The sequence below is a fragment of the Anguilla anguilla genome, chromosome 18 (genome assembly GCF_013347855.1).
Source record: "Anguilla anguilla isolate fAngAng1 chromosome 18, fAngAng1.pri, whole genome shotgun sequence".
NCBI classification, from domain to species: domain Eukaryota; kingdom Metazoa; phylum Chordata; class Actinopteri; order Anguilliformes; family Anguillidae; genus Anguilla; species Anguilla anguilla.
Window position 1 is genome coordinate 31,279,621 of NC_049218.1, and position 19,787 is coordinate 31,299,407.

The 19,787-nt window shown below is 42.2% G+C and overlaps 1 protein-coding gene across 2 annotated transcripts in view; it reads left to right on the plus strand.

Moving 5' to 3' along the window:
- LOC118217673 (disintegrin and metalloproteinase domain-containing protein 12-like) overlaps positions 1 to 19,787 on the plus strand; it is a 94,858-nt gene that overhangs the window by 28,280 nt on the left and 46,791 nt on the right. For both annotated transcript variants that reach the window (XM_035399622.1, XM_035399623.1), the window contains exon 4: positions 18,923 to 19,001. In XM_035399622.1, the coding sequence (XP_035255513.1) occupies positions 18,923 to 19,001 (79 nt within the window). The remainder of the gene's footprint in view (positions 1 to 18,922; positions 19,002 to 19,787) is intronic.

The following is a 19,787-nucleotide window of genomic DNA, read 5'->3' on the forward strand; positions in this document are numbered from 1 at the left end:
TGCCATATGGTAAAACGGTAATCACTGGGATGTTTATGGCCATTGCTTACTATAGGCATGCCAGCTGACGCTGGCTGGTCTTCTGTGAGGAAAAACAAACCATTACAACACTGCTGTCACAGTTAGAAGTCCATTTTGCCCATTATGGAATGAATGAACTTTCATTATTTGAATGAGTTTCCTGCAGAAACTTCAATTATTTCTTAGCTTAGAGTAATGATTCGAAATATGGTCTCAGCGCTGAGTTTTCAACTTCATTCAGAGAGACTTAATAATATGGGATGACCTTGGAGTCTTCTACAGTATATCTCCAGGACACAGCAGAGAAAGAACAGAAACTCAAGTATCCCCCCCGTGTTCAGACAGAATGAATGGATGTCTCCCTCTCTTGGAGTTAAGCCGGGTGAGGGATACTGTGGTTTCTCGGGGTCCTGCGTGCTCTTGTTGGAAACATCTTGTGAAATAGACACTTTGAAATGAGGCCAAGTTGCCAGATGATTCAAGATCTCCCATTTCACTACCCGGCTATAGCTTTCTTTTAACATTATTGTCTCTTTCTCTCTCTCTCGCGTTCTCTCTCTCACACACACAAACATATGCATATATATTTCCTGTGCAACAACAATGGCAAGTTGTTCTTCTTTCATTAAAGTAAATTATTATAATAATTTGAAATGTTAAATACATGTTAAATGAATGCAAGAACATTTATTCCTCCTCCATTTATCCAAGACTATAAGAATGTCAGAAATAACCTGGAGTGCGAGAGTATGCATGTTTTTGTACGTAACTAACAATTATACTAATATCAGCCTGGGAGGAACGTAATAAAACCATCGTGCTTTTGAAGCTCTGGCAGCAGAATACATTTTCATAATTAAAATGAGTCTTACAAAGATAGTTTAATCATCGGAAGTACAGAGTGACTGTCGACCCACTAGGAGATACTATCACAAAGGGAACTGCACCAGTGCCTTGAAGCACAGGTAATCTAGCCATCGGCACATCTCCACATCCTGCAAGTAGAAAAGATATCTTTGTGGGAAAGATGTCCATACTGAATTCCCATAACTTGTACCTGTGAGCAATGTTAAGGGAGTTCTGTTACACAATTCCAGGCCTAAGGTGGACACAGGCCCATTTTGCCCAGACATAATTGTTGAGTTTCTCAGTATGTTTGGGTTTTTTGTCAATGGCGCACACTATTGCATGTTATATTGATTACCTGTGCAATAGCTAGCTTGCAAGGATGATGAGCAGTGGACTGTGGAAGCTGAATATTATCTTCTAGCAACTACGCAGTAAAATTTTCACTGTTAAATCAACTCTTACAGAGTACATATAGTCCCTTTTGGAATTATATGTATTCTGTTGGAGTTGAATTAACACTGGACATTTTCAGTGTAGAATAAGTGTTCTTTAATGTTAGTCCAGGTTTTTCCTTGATAGTTTCTTGTGGTAAAATGCAACTGAGATCACAGATTTAAAGCTGGAACATTTGGGCATTTCTGGGTACATTGAAAAAACAATCATCTTGTGAAACTGAAACATTTTCCTGTTTGGACCAATCAGGTATTTGTCAAACCTGGGCGTGGCACTGGATTCGAGTATGGAGGAGAGAGTGTTACAAAGGGAGGGTGTGTTGTTTCGAAGGATAGTTTGTCGTGCATCAGAAAGCTCATAGGCTCTGTTTTTTGTGTACACCCCCCCCCCCAAAAGCTGCCTCCACCAGCACCATCCCCAGCACCACTGAACTCTCGACTTTTCCTTCCTCTTCAAAACAAAGCAAGCGTCTGTTTTTTCAAAGGGCTGGTGATGCAGGTCAGAGGAAGAGGCCATGCGTACTGGCTCACAGGCGGTGCAGGCTGAGTGCGGGGGGGGGGGGGTGGCTGTGAAGCTGTTGTTTTGGCTTCAGGGGCAAGATGGAAGGATGAACCTATTTGGGTTGCGTGTGAGTCAGCACCCCCCTCAACCCCCCCCAAGCCGCCCCCCACCCCCAACCACCGAAGGGGAATTCTCAGTTGTCTTGCTCTACTTCCTGTTCCCACAACTCCATAGCCCCTGACCTTGGCAACCTCCCCCCTCTCCCCCTAAAACGGACAGAGGCCAAACAAGGAAGTGCGTTGTCTTTATCAGCCAGCTGTCGGAAAGAAAACACGGGGAAAAGGAAATGCACCTCACTGTGAGTCTGCTCGGTTTTGTTCCCCGCACTTTTTTTAGCACGGCCATTTAAAACACAGCTGACAGAGAGAGGCTCTGAAAAGCACTGCAGGAGTTTGCCAGGAGAAGAAAAAAAAAAATTTCTGGAATATTTCCTCAGTACGTTATTCATTGGCATTAGGCTTTTGTTCTTTTAGGTTTCAGAAGCAGGCATGCATTAACACACCAGTATTCTTATGGAAAAATAGTCTGTTTACGGATGAGTAACCACATGCAAACATCTCCTTAATGTTGCTGAAGGGGCAGACTAGCTTAAACTGTGATTAAAGCGGATACTTTCTTGAGTAGGTCGCTGAGAATGCTTGGGAGCAGAAATCACGGGGGTAGCTGCAGTGGTGGGAATGAAGAGATGGATTATTGATGATGAAAGAGGAGAGGGACTGAGAACTGCAGTTTCTTCTTCCCTTGTGGGGAGCGGAAGGGGGGATATGATGTTGTCATGGCGGAAGTGCTCTTCTTCCGCTCAGCTAGGCTTCCGAAGCACAGGGAACATGAACAACAGCTGACAAACCGTGACCTTGTGATTGGCTGACCCCTCTCTCACTTCCTGTTTTGAGTCAGGAGTTCCTGCTGTCTTTTTTGTGTGTTTTTTTTGTCTCTGTATCTCGCCCTGCTTTACGCCATCTCTGTCCCACTGATGGGAACGGAAGGCTCCTGATTGGACGGCACCACAGTGTCCCAAACGGCAGTAATATTCAGCTGCACTGAATGAGGGAACTTTATTAGTCCTTCAGTACAAGATTTAAATCCCTGTGTTCAGATTAATAATTAAAATACCATTTTATACTGCAGTTCGAATTATAGAGCCTGTTCTAGGCTGGGCTGGCTGTTCCACATCCCAAACCAGGACAAACACACTGTTTATTTTTGAAATACATCTTCAAATGTGAAAACAGTGTTTCTGCTTACAATTGGGCCCTCTGCGCCTATGGTAATTGTACTGGAGCTAAATCCTGTGCCCAGAAAAACAATGACAATGACTTTCACACCACAGGTCAAATGGAACCCCTAGTCATTTCAGATTAGGGATGTATCCAATGATCAATCCCAAGAGGCCACAGCTATACTGCCCAAACTGATGCCATGGCAAACAGCGTTAACAACCGAGCCACTCAGACAACTGTAATTTTTTTTTGACAGCGCAGAATTTCTGGTGCACAGAAGCTAGCTGCAGTACTCTTGGAATACGTGTCGAGGGCACAGCGGTAAGCAGAGAGCCGTTGTTTGTGTTTTCACACAAAAGAAAATGTGTTTTAAAAATAAACAGTGCGTTGACTTTGTCCTGATGGAGATGTGGAACAGCAAACCCAGCCTAAAACAGGGCCCATAATTTAAATTGCAGTACACAGTAAAATGTCCAGTGTTAATGGACATATGAGTCCAAAAGGGACCTATGTACTCTGTAAGAGTTGATTTAGCGCTGAATATTTTACTGTGTATGTTAAATATTAAGCTGAACTTAGGTATTTAAATCCTGTACTGGAATAATAAAGTTCCCCCAGTCAGTGCAGCTACTGTATTACTGCAGTTTGGCACAGCATGGTGCCGTCCAGTCAGGAGTCTGCTGTTCTCTGACGACAGCAGTGTCTGACGCATTCCACACCTGCTTTCTGAAGAGTGTTTCTGATCTGATCTGTTGGACGGCAGTTTTGGGTTATTTCTTCATTATGGTGATAATTCTTCGGTTATGAACTGTAGAGGTCTTCCTTGACCAGGCTCTTTGTGATTTTTGAGCTCACCGGTGCTCTTTTTCTTCTTAACGATGATTTTAGTAAGCCTAAGTATTGGCCTATGTCTCTGTCAGTTTTTTTTCCCCTCATTTTCCTGCCTCATAATGGCTTCCTTGACTTTCATTGGCTCAACTCTCATCCATGTGTTGACAAACACCAATAACAGACTCCAAAGGCAATCAAAAAGCTAGAATGAAAAAATAATTAGATGCTGAAAGCTCTCTTATACCTGCGCTAAGGAAGCAATCAAACACACCGGACGAATCCGAAACAGGCCATTTGTCCCAAACAGTATGATGCCCTGAAATTAGGGACTGTTCATAAAAAGTGCTGTAATTTCTACATGGTGAAAACTAAATGAATAACAATACCCTTACATAAAAGCTGAGCATGTCTAACCACGTGAATTGTTTGATTACAAATATAAAATAGTGGAGTACTGAGGCAAATCAAAAAAAAATATGTGTGTGGGTGTGTGGTGGGTGCGTGCATCGTGCATGCGTGGGTAATTGTTTGCGGTGCCTATATAAGAACATAATGTAAGAGTTCAGTTACAAACTTTCTCATTAGTGTTGTTCTGATAATACTTTTATAAGAACAACACTGATAATGATAATGATACTGATGATATTTTGCCTGCAAAATATGTTTTAAAATTTTGCTAAGAGGGAAAAAATTTGACTTTTAAACCACTTCTAAATGAATTCCACTATTATCCTTTTTTCACGCGATTGTTATAAATCATGGACAGAAAGGCAACAAGTTCATTCTTCCTTCTCAAATCCGGTTTCCGCTGTGCTTCACTGTAGAGCCACACAAGGTTTCCTGTCTAATGGACCAAGGAGTGATAGATTGGCCTTTGCCGTCTTATTCTGGAGTCGCGCGTGACACGCAACAAGGCCAGGTTGAAACCTAGTATATGGCTGGACCTAACACACGTGATCCGGCCGACCAATGGTGTAACTCCATCACTCACTTAGTCACTCAGTAACTCAGTCACAGACATTCGCGTTTGTAGGGCAGGCCCCGCTGTTGCGGTCCAGCCAAAAAAGAGTGCCAACTCAATACTGAAATTCAGAATAGAAAAACCACACCACGAGCCATTTATTCATGAATTTATTTATCTGTTTATTTTTACAAATTTCATAATTGTATATACACGTGTTTGATATCCTAGTTTCTGCTCGCAGCTGGCTTTCCATGTGCGTTTAGGCTGTTCAGTTTTTCATTCAAATTTTAATTGATGTTTTCCCCGAAGACACAGAGAGCAGTAGACGTCTTGTGGAACAATCAAAGAGGTTGGATTAATTGGGAAGATGCTATCACACTCATAGCATATTTATACATGTTTATTTTGTTAAAATATTAATAAAGGGGTTCATTGTTTGAAGTAAATGAAGTACCCCGAGTCACTCATTAGTTACACTATGGGGGTGGTTTTAAATCTACTTGTGGATGAATCTGGGGTCTGACCCCAGGGCCAACACACATAAATAATATAAATGTGCATTACCAGGGAGCTATGATTCTTATGTTTATGTGAAGGATAAAGTATTTGACTGACAAGTGACCCATGTAATGGATGCAGATTGACAAGTGAGCTATGTAAAGGGTATGTGGAATAATGCTAGCATAAGAATCGGCACATTCTGATAACCTCAAACCTTATAATAAGGTATAAAATAATCTCATTACCGTGTCTTCTGGAAGCTGGTAGCAGATGTAAAACAGTTAAGCTTTTTCACCGTTGAGCCGATCTCTGCCAAATTTAATATCTAAGAAGAGTGGGTCATGCTGTTCCAGTATGCCAAATTTGAGTGCATTCGGCAAGGCAAAAATATTATTTTTGATTATCTCATTAAAGGTAAAAGAGGCACTCCATCTTTGCTCACTGGTGTCCAGATGTGAGAAACCTCATTGCGCAGGTACTTCCCCTGCTCTAACTCGAGAGAGGAAAATTTATTACAGTAAAATGGAATGAAAGGAAAAGCAGGAAACTTTTTTAAAATAATATAATTTCTAAAACTGGTATTCATGGTGTGAAGCTATAAACCACACCGTTAATAACTTGACTTAATAAGTGTTAACATCTGTTCTCCCAAGGACAAAAGCAAAGTTGATTAAATGGATTCTCGAGAGTAATTATCAAATGTGATGGAAACGGCCGTTGATGAGCCTCTTGTGTCTTTTCCTTCATCTACCAAAGGGAAAAGGTCACATTAGGCCACCAGAAATAAGGCTTTTTACTGCTCTGTACTGTATCACACAACAGGTAGATAATAACTATATATCCATAGCTCTATCAAAGACACTATCAAAGACACTATCAAAGAACTTTATCAAAGACACATAGTAGCTTTGATTGGAAAAGTTCTATATACTGATCACAAAATTGTAAAGTGTAATTGGCTAACACGACTTTCAGAATCTTTTGAAAATGACATCACACATTCACTATGGCAACTGATAGGTATTCGTGGTCTGGGGGTTGCTTTATGACATCACGTTTTCTTACAGTTCGTATGTTGAGAGCAGTGAGACAGGCAGCCCTTTCAACTCAGAATTATCTGAAGGCTAGTAGCCATTATTAACTAATGGTTATCCAATAGCTCTGTGGATATGCTGCCAATATTTACCTGCAGAGTATTTACCTGCAACTAACAATTAAGATGGGGAGTTTGCAGATTAACATCTGATTGGCAGCTCACAAAACATTTGTGCTGCTGATTGGTTAAATGCAAGGGCCATTTTACTTACATATAAAGTATCTTTTAAAAAACGCATTAGGGTTTGACAACACAGGAGCAATACATTTCATGTGACGTGTAACAGAAGGAAACTATTTTTAAAATAAGCGCAAAAGCTGAAGTACGGCGGTTTTCATTTGCTAGTTGAGCGTGATGGTGCACTATCATTGTATCGTTGTCAATCGTTGTTAACAGATGGTAGAAGTGTTGCTTCCCCCTGTTCCATGATCAGACACACCTTCGCTAACAGCTTTCCATTAGGAAACACTGCATTAGCGTCTATTGTGCTTATGGTGTTGTTGGCTTGGTTCAGACATCAGGCTCTATTAGATTACCTATTAGGCTTAAAATTTGAGTGGGAATTGTCTGGCTGGTTCAGGTCAGGCCATAAGGATGCCAGGCTTAAGCAGACTAGGGCCTCATGCAGCCTGATGCGGACCTGTAACAAGTAGTACAATTTTGCTGTTCTTAGTTCTTAGAATACAAAAATCAATTTTTAAATCGCTGTTGAGTAATCATTTTTATAAGACTGGTTGTATTTTTATTTGTTTTTTTATGTGCAATATAACTGTTAAAATGATGAATTTCATTGCCCAAGGTCTTTAATGTGGGATGATGTCATGTCGCCATAATGCGGAATGGCTTCTGCTGTCATAGAAAAACATCCGTAACAGCAGGCCATGGCTCTTATGTGAGCGAGAGTGCAGCGAGAGCAGTGTGGGTTTAATTAGTCAGAACTGTGAATCAGCGGATAAAACACTCCTCGCTCAACGCCAGTCCTGACAGATGATGAAAGAAAACTCAGTAAAAAGCCTTTTATGACCAAAAATTTTAAAAACAATGTCCTTTGGTTTGTTAAACATTTTGTGGGCTTGTAAAACTCAGGGCGGTGGCAGACAATGTGTGAGAGCTGAAAGGGTAAACCCTTGGGATTGGCTTCATTTACGGGGGAAGCTGTCGGGATTGGCTCCCTTACGGGGGAAGCTGTCGGGATTGGCTCTCTTACGGGAAAGCTCTTGGGATTGGCTCCCTTGCAGGGAAAGCTGTCGGGATTGGCTCCCTTACGGGGGAAACTCTCAGGATTGGCTCCTTTACAGGGAAAGCTGTCAGGATTGGCTCCCTTACGGTGGAAACTCTCAGGATTGGCTCCTTTACAGGGAAAGCTGTCGGGATTGGCTCCCCTATGAGGGAAACTCTCAGGATTGGTCCCCTTACAAGGGAAGCTCACAGGCAGGCCGGTGGTTATCTGCCGTTTGCTCTGCTGACTCACACGCACTAAAACTCCCCTTCGCAAGGAGACGGCTTTTAAAAGCGATCCGCAGAACATGCCGCCGCCGCTCTCTCGCGCTCAGGAACTCGGCCGAGGTGAACTAATCGGCCATTTCAGCTAAACCGCCCCTAAACCCCCCCGGCCAGATACCTCCCAGCAAGAGTAGAACAATGCATTTTCTGTTTTTTTAAACAATGCATTTGGTTAAAGCTGAGGGAGCGGTGAAGCATGCCTGGCTGCAGTCAGGCCCGAGAGAGACTTCATCACCCCACATATCACAGGCAGCCTTTCTTCTGGAGGCTGGGAAACCATTAGCATGTTTTATTCATGAGCCGCAAGGCAGCGGAGGTGCCGTGTGTCAGAACAGATTTCAGACCATCCGCACGTCTCCTTTCCCTCACCCTATTAAAATAATAATCAAGTACAATAGCCATGACAATCGCGCATCAGAGACTTCCTGCAAGGTACAAGACTGGGAACAGAAAGCAGTAGACCGTCCTCCAAATGTAGCGCGGAACTGCAGCTAGACGCTGACATCTTGGCTAGATTAGCATGTCCTCAAAAGACCCCGTCTGTTGACCAGAGCATGTTTGATCTGTCTGGATTCGGATGTGTACTTCAGAAGCTGTCATCAGCTCAGAGCGTGAATTCAATTGAAATTCTGGTCTCTACCTGGAGAATAAAAGTTTGATAGAATCGTATGGAAAAATTCCCACTTAATAATAGAATTTAAATTCATTTCCAGGATTGATTGAATGGAAATAGAATTGACCCTCGACCCTTTTTTTGAAAAGTATATGGGAAGGTTTGAATTGAAAAGGAATTGATTCCAGCACTGCTCCTAAATGAAGGTAACTTCTTGTGATCGGGTCAGTGAGCTATCTCGTTTAGAGCGAGGCGGAATCTCCCGCGTCACAGCACACACCCAACGGCGGCCATTTTCTAACGGGGAGCCGAACTTGCGATGCGTTTGAGCATTTGAAATAAAACAATGTAAGGATTCCAGTAGTCTGAAACCTTGTGTGCTGGATGTGTTTTTGCAATTTTGGGAATGAGAATAGGGCGAATTCTGGCAATAGAAGGGAGAGAAGGAGACATATTGTAGAGAGAAAGGTACGAGTCTTTCAGCGATGAGTTCAGTTTGGTCACCTGCCAGGCTTAAGGTTCCTTTTCCGTCCCTCGACGAGACGGCTTTCCGATCCAAATAGTTTAAAGCCAAACAAATGCAGGGGTTCATGTTGTGTCTGGATTTTTCTTTCCCAAATGCTCCTGAGCTGTTTCCACAGACACACTAACCCAGAAAGCAGCTTTTTAAAAACACAATGTGACTGTCTGTGACCACAGGAGGCTTGGTTACAAGCGCAGTCCCGTACGAGGATGCAGTTGGGGGGGGGCGGGCACATTCTTCCAGACAGGTCACAGGGTCACCCCAGTCCCCATAAGCCTTTGGGGGCTAAATTACCAAGTCCAGGGACCCTGTTAGGCTTAGCCTTCCTTCTGATCTTACTCCAGGTGCCACTTTGTATACATCATGTTGTTCCTCATCTCAAGTCTTTTCCCTTTTTCCTTTCATCTGGTTCTGTATCCCTCTTTCCTTCATTTATTTTTTACTTTTCTCTTTTTGTGCATTTAATTTGGCACTCAGTGGCACAGCACAGCATTGATTGGTAACCATGGCAATGAGACAAGAGTCTTGTTTATGAGACTACTCGTCAAAAAAAAAAAAAAAAACACATTGTAAGAATATGTATTCTGCTCTTTTGTGGGGTGTTGTCCTTAATTCTGCCCTCTTTTATGAAGTCTTGTCCTTAGTTCCACTCTCTGGGGCGTCGTCCTCAGATCTCAGCGGGAGACCCTATATCCAGTCACAGTAATAAATGTGGACCAGCAGTGAGTTTCATTATAATAGATACTCCTTCCTTACAGAGGAGCCTTTAGTTATAATGTAGATTTAAAGCCAAGGACGTTAACTTCTGCCAAACAATGTTTGTAGCTATAACTGAATTGACATATTTTCTTTTACAGCTACTATCATTCAGAGGCTGAGCCAGTTAGAAAAGTCATCCTGAAAGCAGATATTAGGACAGTAAATATTTCGCATCGATAAACTGTTTACATTTCATGTCAAATGACTCACTTGAAACTAGTACAATATTACTCAGCTATAAAATATGAATGTTATTTTCTATGTTTGTTGAACCAATGTCCCTGTAAAAGTTTCCAGTGCGATATGACCACCCGTTTAATTCCCTCGAAACACAGGCAGACACAAGTGGCTTTCTTGCTGCTGGTTTATTTGAAGGCTTCTCTCCAAATCCACCGTGAAAACTAAACACAGTATTGACAAGAAAATAGACCATGTTAGCTTAACATAAACAATAGCATGCACAGCATGTAGAATGACGTTTTACCAAAGTAAAATACAGACAAACGAAACAAACACCTCGTTGGCTGTGTGTTACGAAAAAGGGAATAGTCTTCGAGTCTTCAGAGGTTTCCTTATAACCGTTCGCATCAAATTGAAGTCCGTTGTGACCAGCATAAAACCTTTCACCGGAGCATAAGATGTCCATGCTTGCTGCTTGGTTGCAGGAGCTGCTTAAGAGTCTGACTCACGTCGAGAGCAGCCCGACGAGACTTGAACGTAACTTTGAGCCGAGACTTCAAAATAATAGTACTAAATGAAATAATGAAATGTATAAATGACAAATGCAACTTAAATAAATTCTTAATTATGACATTGGTCTTAGAAAAAGTAAACAAATTATATAATGGCAACAGTTACAACCGGGGTGATACTTGAAGCCGTTTTAAATCAGAACGCTAACGTCACATCTGAGGGGAAAGAGATGGATACGGCTCGTATTTGGTGAGAAGATCCTTTGTGTTCCACTCATAAGAGTGTTAGTACAGTCAGGGATGGTCCATTGCTGACTCTTTTGTGTTCATGGGCACCCCCTGCACCACAGAGCTCACACTGTCATACCAAACCCTTGCCATGAGAGGAATCGGACCAGACCTCTCCTCCTGCCCATCTTCCCTCTTGAAGCGATTGAATTACCCTGGTAATTGTGGATCGTCTACCATGCTTGATGGGTATCTAGCAAAGGGTTGGTGCTGATCTGCTGTAATTGTGGCAGTTTGAGATGAACTGAGAGAGGAGACCTTACCTTGGGAGCAACCAACGTCCCGCTCAGGATCGACGGTCCCACTCAGACTCAACCGTCCCACTGGGGATCGCCCGTCCTGCTCAGGACCGATCGCTCGCGGTGCTCTGTTTTGGAGCTTGAGCCGCAGGCGTGTTTTTCGAAGCGGGGAGGGCCTGCGATTGAAAGAGAGCTGGATGCTGTCCCGTCCCATCCTCCTTCAGGCCTGCAGAAGCTTCTCTGTGAAAGACCTATCTGGACCTGAAACTAATTCCTTTACACCGTCGCCATTGCCTCATTAAAGCTTTCCCAGATGTGTTCCTTGCCTATATCACACTATTGCTATTAATTTTGTACTGTTTACTCGTTTAACGGGCACCCTTGTCCTGGGAAAATTCAGTTTCTTAAATTTTACCTGCTGTGGTCCTTTTTACGATATAAAGTTTGGGTATTTTTTGAAGCAGTGCGGGTGAGGTATCTTGCTCAAGGGTATAGCACGGCATGCCCACCTGGACCTGCATGATTAAAAGTTACGTTCCTCATTTTCCTCATTCCCTATTTTGATCCTCTAACGAGCTGCTCATTATTAATCAAAGACACATTGACTCAGCCTTCTCGAAGGACGGTATTCTGAAACCTTCATCCCACATTTAGACCGCGGTCTTAAAGCGACCATCTTAATATCTTTCTGCCATTGTAATAGGTGCAATAGACACACCTTACTTTATAGTTACCGCTAATGCTAATAATAGCATTTTACTTGTAGTTACTGCATGTGTTAATGCTAGCATCCTATATGCAGAAAACAGTTTATGAATGCTGAGAACTCATTTTGTAGGTGTGTCCTAGTCTGTGTACCCTCTGCTTTGCCTTTAAAAATAATGCAACATGATGACAGGCCAGAGAGTGGACTGTCTTTTTTCAGTGTTAACTTTTTCTTTCTTTTTTAGCTAATTTGTTTCCTGTACATGGGATTTTATGTGCTAGAAGGCTCGGTTAAAGGCAGTCCTACAGTATGTGAAGTCATTTGAAACGGACCAGTCTATGTAAATAAAAATTAAGCACCATACCTAGAGCTTTTTTCCCCCCATCCTTCTATCTTTAGCTGACAGTGATTTATATTTTACACATTATTTATATTTGGTATTTTAATAGGATGAATTGTATTTGAATGGTCTATGGCACTGGTTGAAATAAATGCATATATAATTGGGATGATGAGGGTTGTGGTTTTAGATGAAGAAGGTTCTAAATCTGTTTTGACGAGATAATCACAGTGTTTTATACAAATAAAAATATTAGCCTTGAGAAAAAATAATCTTCTTAAGACTAGAGTCTGAATCACAAAGGAACTGGGAGCCGGTGTTTTGTTGTATGCTGCTCTTTGTACAGTACCAGGGTAAATACTTTGGCAATTTCTGAGTCTCTCTTGCTCCTGCTGCAATCCTGAAGTTCCCTTGGCGGTGGGTTTTTTTTGCAATAAACCCTGGTCTTATTTTTGGATTCAAACTCTAGCATAATCAAGATTCTTTTGAAGAACAGACTAAAAATAGTTTTTGAGAGCACACAAATGGCAACTGTTGTACTTGTGCCCACTGACAATGTGTATTCGTATGAAATTTATTGTTCCATGCTATGACAGGTTACAAAGGAATAACAAGAGACGTCATTTCTTGTTCTACGAGCAACAGGGTTGTACTGAATAAGTGTCGACCTGAGTTAGGGTGCGCAGGGGAAACTGGATTCTGAGAGCAGTGAAGCTGTATCGCTAGTAAGATCTGAGCATTTTGTCTCCCGATTCTTACAGGCTGAACCCATCTCCTTTCTTAAACACAATGCTTTCGAGCTTGCCGCAATTATTCACAGATGTGCAAATATTTATGTACTGTACTGTCGCTAAGAAAGCAAGAATTTTACATCCTGAACACCTTGAAAGACTCAAATAATATCCAGAATATTGAAATACATGAAGTAATGATTCCTACAAAAATGTATTTATTTTGATTAAGGGAGTTATTAAGCAAAGACTACGCAATAAAGAGCCAATTAACAGTCAATTTCTGAGATATGCTGTATAGTAATCTGTATAGCTGTAATATACCACGCAAATACCGAAATAAATGAAACTTCGTTACTTTTGTTCCACGACTATAAAAGCACTTTCTGAGAACTTTTCAGTAAGAGGTCCAGGCTTTTTTTAACGGTGTATTTTGACACCTCCAAATAGGCGGCACTTGCAAATGCCTCAAGGATTGTCTGTTGGTTTTGACACAATAGTTGCTATATTTGTCTCAGCTGAGCCTCAGTTAATTAGTGCTTATAATTAGAAAATTATTTCCGGTGCTATTTAAGGCTTTCAGTAGTGTTCATGTGCTAATAGATTCTTTACAGTTAGCAAAACAGGGAAAGTGATTAATTGTGTTTCTGCACGTACTTATAGAGACAGCATAACAAAGCATGTGTGTAGAGATGCGAAAGAGCAAAAAAGCCTCCTGTGTTTGTTAATATTCTCAAGCTTTGGTCCTGTGCTTTATATTTTATATAGGATGCTGTACAGCGAATTACTGAACTGCACACTTCAGAATAGTGCTGGGGTGGAGGCAGGACGTCTGGCTTGTTCTACGGTCTCAGACATTTACAGCTACACCTCTAGGTTGCAAATGAGGTGTAGATTACAAGTGTAAGCCGTTGTCCGTCTGAAGTGGACTCAAGACCTGCATAGAGATTAACCCATTCTAAGCCCAACAGTGGTCTAGAATACCACAGAAAATGTTTTTCCACATCTCACAAAATGTAAAGCAGCACTTCATGAATTTATACTAAAACAAAAAAACCAAAAGAACTGTTGTTCTAGGGGGCACGTTGTGTGGCGATTCACGGAAAATGATGTTCAAACGGTGTGGGTTGACATGCTGTATATAACAAGTCAAACGCATATGCAACAAAAAGTATTTTACTGCAGGACTACAGATAATTTAAATACAGAGAGCAACAATAATGCTATTGTGTGATGGCAGCTAGCAGTTAGTCAGAATTGGTCGATACTACTTGACTGGTACTTGCTGACACTCACAAGTCATCCACTTTATGTATATCCCAGAGGTTTATTTTCAAACTTCGAAAGCGCCGACTACCTAAAATTGGTGACAGAATGTTTGTAATTTTAAGGATACAGTTAGGAAGCAGCTGGCTTTTATAGAATCTCCTTCCATACCCTCCACCTTACACGTTCAACAAAATCTGTGATGATACCGTGAGCAATTTTATTCTGCATTATTCACAATGCAAGATGCAACGTTAAAGTGTATATGAAACTGTTAGGAGAAACGTAGAATACAGTTTTGGCCCCCTAGAATGATTTTTGAAGGCACTCATTTATCCTAATTAACCTGCGGAGCGACTGAAAATGCACTAATTAGATCGTTGTCTGGATTTAATGAAACGCTAAGGGCTTGGTGGACTGTGGAATCAATGATTATTGACTCAAACCATTAGGAAAGTCATAGCACTAAAAACACTTAGGTTTTCTTCTTAGTGGTGGAAAAATGAGCAAAGAGCACTTTATTGAGGACTCTACAAGTAGCAACTGAGGCGTAGAGAATTTAATTAAGTGCAATTTAGCAAGCACAACTGTTTATGTTCTACAGTTTTATATTTTTACTGGTCATTATTCAGAACATTCGCACATTAAATTATCATTGAGGTTGGGAGAGTACTTCAAAATGGTCAATAATGACAAAAATTATGCTATTTGGGGGTCGATTTAACAGGAGTTGTGACCGAGGTTCAGTTTGTATTGAACTACTTAATGAAGCAAGTTGTCACATAGTATGATTACAATCCCAAATGCACACAAACGCACACACACACGCGCACAGGTATGTTCAATTCAAAATTTCCATTGTGCTTTCAAAATGAGCCATGAAGATTGACCCCTTATTATCTTAAAGAGGAATAAAACAGCATTTAGCTCATTTAGTAGATCAAGGCATTACTGATTAATTCTCTCTGTGTGGCTGGCCAAAGCAATCTCTGTAAAGAGTTAATGGCAGAGAAAGGTGCCATTTGTGCTGGAGTTATACATCATAATGATGCACATATCTACCCTTCCTCATTTTTGAAGAACTGCAATGGGTGGGTAATTTGAATTTGGGGGCATTGACTGAACTCACGCCAGAGAGGGATTCGGAGTAGCTGCTGTTCAAACTGTAAACAGTATCTCCACAGAAACACACTTTCAATGTACAACGATTCCAAACTACTCACCCATGCAAAGTACAATCCATAAGTCACTAATTAAACCCATCAAAATCTAGGACGTTGAAAGTATGGATATCAAAATGAGGCCAAGTTTTTACAATAAATATTGGGCCTCGTAGCTCACACAAATGAAACAAGCTGTATCACACTGATTCTCCATTCAGCTGCCATTTGTGCCAGTTATGACAAGACTACATGAAAGGCTCTTCTCTACACTTTGAAGCCTCTCAGAACTGAAATGATGTTCCCTCACCACATCTTTCTTGACAAAAATAATTTGAGCTTTGTCACAACTGATGAACAGGCTGTCGTCAAATCATTCTGCTAACTCATTGACCACATCAGGGCTCCTTTCTTCTTAAGAGACTAACAAGTGCACGTACTGTAAATTTGGCAGTTCAAGGGCTAATTTGCAGAAGATTGCCACTTCTGAGTACTTCTGTTGTACAGTTTGCTTCTTTAGATTGAGTTTTCACAGTGTGTTTTTTGAAAAATGGTTTTGGGTCAAATTAAAATGAGTTCCATTCTTCCAGTCAGGGCTGTTTTTACAGCTCCAGAAAAGAGCTTGGCTAATTTGGAACAACCTGCTTTACCAAGCTGGCTGTCTACTAACGGATGTGCTTTATCACAGCCAGTAAAATGTAACATTTTCCTATTCTTAAAAAATTCATCCACCTGTTCTCTTACAATCCGGTATGTCCTATGGAATAACACATTCAAATTTGTGTGACATAGAAATGTCAAAAAACGTACTTCCATAGTGGTGCTGTGTGTGTCAGACGTGGCAGAAATGGCAGGAAATGGCTTGAGACCATAACGCGTATCACAGTATTCTGTATAAACATGCGTATCCACTGAATTACCTGAAGAGCACCTTCGGCAATACTCTGAGTGCTTCACCAACATTGGCTGATAGGCATACAACGTTTCCGCCCGACGTGCGTCATCTGTCAGCCCTGAAGAGGGCATTACATTGGGATTTCATCATTTAGAAAACATGGATATTTATTTATTTGTTGTCAGTGTCTTGTGGAGGCGGTCGTGTGCGATTTTGCATTGAGTGGACTAAAATGGGGTCACGCCTGCATCATCAAAGACGCGTCGGGCGGAGCACTTCCTGTTCGTCAGAGCGCCCTCCGCCGTGAAGGCACTCCCGAGGGGAAGCCATTTTGAATCCCGGGCCCCGTGCCTCATTAAATCCCCGCTGAATGACAGGCACCAAATCAAACCGTTTGCTGATTAGCAGTGCGAGTGTGCTGGGAGGTGGCCCGCTGTGGGACCCCAGCCACTCAGTGCCGGGGGCAGTTCCTGAGGCTGGGGGGTGGGGTGGGGTGGGGGGGGGGGGGGCGCGGGCACTGACTGAGATGCCGGTCAGATAACATCGGCACCCTACATGTCATCGTTGATGTCCCTGATTTATACAGAGATCCCTTCAGCGTGCATTTGAATGGGTTACACGGTTCTCCCTCTTACACGGCTCTGCCTGTTACAGGGCTTCAGCGTGTGGGTGAGCGGCATTCTGGGAAGGCGCTGGAGCTCCATCCGGATGTTCTGGCCTGATGGTCTCTGTACTCTCTGCCCTCCTGTAGCCATATGTCTGAGTGAGGAGAGTGTAGGTGCTGTTGCAGTGAAGCTGCCTAACTGCAGGACAGTTACAGGAGGAGAGGGCACATGCTGTGAGATGCTGTTGTCGTTCATCTTTTCAAACCGTGTGTGCTGGACTCTCCACCCTCTCAATCCTGTTTTTTTTATTTGTTTTTATTTTGTTACTATGCAAAATGGCTGGGGGGGGGGGTAAGGTGGTTTGCAGGGGGAAGAAAGCAAACAGACTAACAAATGGGACCTGTATTCCCCCTCTCCACTCATCCCTGTACTCCCCCTCTCTAACCGCCCCATTCCTCCCCGTCTCCACATATCCCATCTCTGAGGCCCTTAAACAGATGTGTCATCAGGCCGATGCCGCTGCAGCGATTAGGGTCTCCGTGGCGACGGGGCCCTCCTCTGCCCTGCCTCATTACCTGCCTGCCGGCTGCCTCTGTCCCATGGGCCCACACAGCATCATAATGACCTCCTTACCAGTCCCGCCGCACCCCTGCTCCCGCCCCCTGTCCCACCAAGCCTCGGTTTTGAGTTGAGTTGGAGCCCCATGTCGGTTCTGAAAGCTGTGTTGAAGGTTGGCCGGACAGAGGCCCTGCTCTCTGTGTTCTGTTCTCCCCCATTCGCCCCGGGGACCTGTACTTCCCCTTACACCCGTCCGCCGCCATAGTTACAGCACCTTGTCGCCCCGCTGTGAGGTCATCGAGTTCCCGCAGCCAATCGGAGATCATTCAGCAATGCGGGAGCTTTTTTTTTTTTTTTAAAGAGATCACGGACGTAAGGGGCCATCAGTAGGGTGCTGTGGTGTTGTCAGGGACGTGCCTCACAGAAACTTTCTGATGTTTTAGGTTGGAAAGGTGACAAAGCATGATAGTATAATTTGCTGGAGATTAAATAATGAGTGCAATAGTTTTTTGATAGGGATGACAGAATCTGTTTAATTGTACAGCTTGATAAAGGTGACAGAAATGAAAGAATGGTGTGGTGCGCTATTGAGATCATAGAAATCTGTGTGGTGGCATTCTGTCCTATCGTCCTCATTGTGTAATATATCACAGAGCCTGCAGCTGCAGTGATTACATTGTCCCATTGATGGTAACTGCATGCATCCCTTACATAAATGGAATATGCTGCAATATTTTATCAACTATGAGCTTTTTTGACAATATCATTTTTTTTCCTAGCTGTGTGATATATTGCAATATAAACATGGCAATAATGTGTGGAGTACTCATACATTGTGCAATGTGGCTAAAACCCTCTGGATAAGAGCATCTGCTAAACAAACGTAAATATTGTGAACATATATTTGATTGTTTCAGTAATTCACATTTCCATAATGAGTATTACAGAGCACACTGTGATTGTGGGTTATATGGGGTTCCATGCAACTCTGTGGTCACCAGGTACGTGAGGTAGGATTAGTGGAATTTTACACTAATGAAAGAGGAGGACTGTTCAGGCTAAATATCCCAATGTAGAAAACAAAGAGTTTTCTTAGCCGGAAACAGTCTGTTTCAGCTCATTGTGTTAATTACATTACATTACAGTCATTTGGCAGAAGCTCCTATCCAGAGAGACGACCAGTAGTGCAGAGCATCAGTGTTAACTCATTTCTCTCTTCAGGTTTTTTTTTTCTTTCTTTAAAGCACTTAGGCCAAATATCACTGCTTCCTTCCTGACACCCCAGTTTGCCGGGGCTGCTCAAATGTATTGATTGATTGATTGATCGATTGATTGGTTCAGCTTATCTAGACTTCAATATTTTATATTGATATTAAAGGAAAGTTAATAAATGTTGTTAAAGTTCTCTTGAGAAAACAAACAAAAGTAATACCTGTGAAATACACCAGCATATTCATTGCAAACATGCCTCCCCCCCCACCTCAGGTTATGATTACATTTGACCATGTATTTTTATGCTATACCCCCATCTTCTCTCTTCTTCTTCAGGGGGCTGTTTGCGAATCATTACACGGAAACGCACTACCTGGAGGACGGGAGCTCTGTCACCGCTGCTCGTAATTTCACGGTAGGTTAGAGCTGCGGATGTCCCCGTCGCCGCTCCTGTCGAACGAGCGGTAGGTTAGAGTGTGGATGTCCTCGCCGCTCCTGTCGAACGAGCAGAGCCCTGTTTCCGGGGCCCTGTATGTGGGCAAAACGTTACGTTCATGTGGTGCAGTAATGATGAGGGGGAAAAAACAATGTTTTTTTATTTGGTTTTTTTTTGTCTGTTTGCAGCTCTGAATTTATACACTTCTGTGTCAGTGGGGAAAAAAAGCCTACATTTTTGCATTTTTGGGGAGATACCAAAAATACTTCATAAACAGACTAGACCGAATAGACAGGATGACTGGTTTCTCTTTGTGAGAAAGAGAACATATTTCATGTTTTATTTTAAATGGATAATATAAAAGTTTGTGTGCATAATCCATTGCATAGTTTTTGCATACAATATTTTTATTGTACATTTAAATGAATGTCTTGAGTTAGTACCCAGTACTCCTAAAAAATGCATTGTGTCCAATGTAAACATATTTGTTTACTAATGTTTAATATCATATGAAATATTTATCCATATATCGATCCATGAACATTTTTTAATAATGTAAGGAAGTCGCCTATGCAGAATGCACTTGCACTCTATCCTGTGAAAGCCAGGACTACCACTGGAACATGCCCTTCTCTCTACCACCATTAACTGGAGTAAAAACCTGCAGATACCGTGGCCTTCAAGGACTGGAGTTAAACCCGCAGACACTGTAGCCCTTCAGGACCGGGTGTTAAACCTGAAGACACTGTGGCCCTCCAGGCCTGG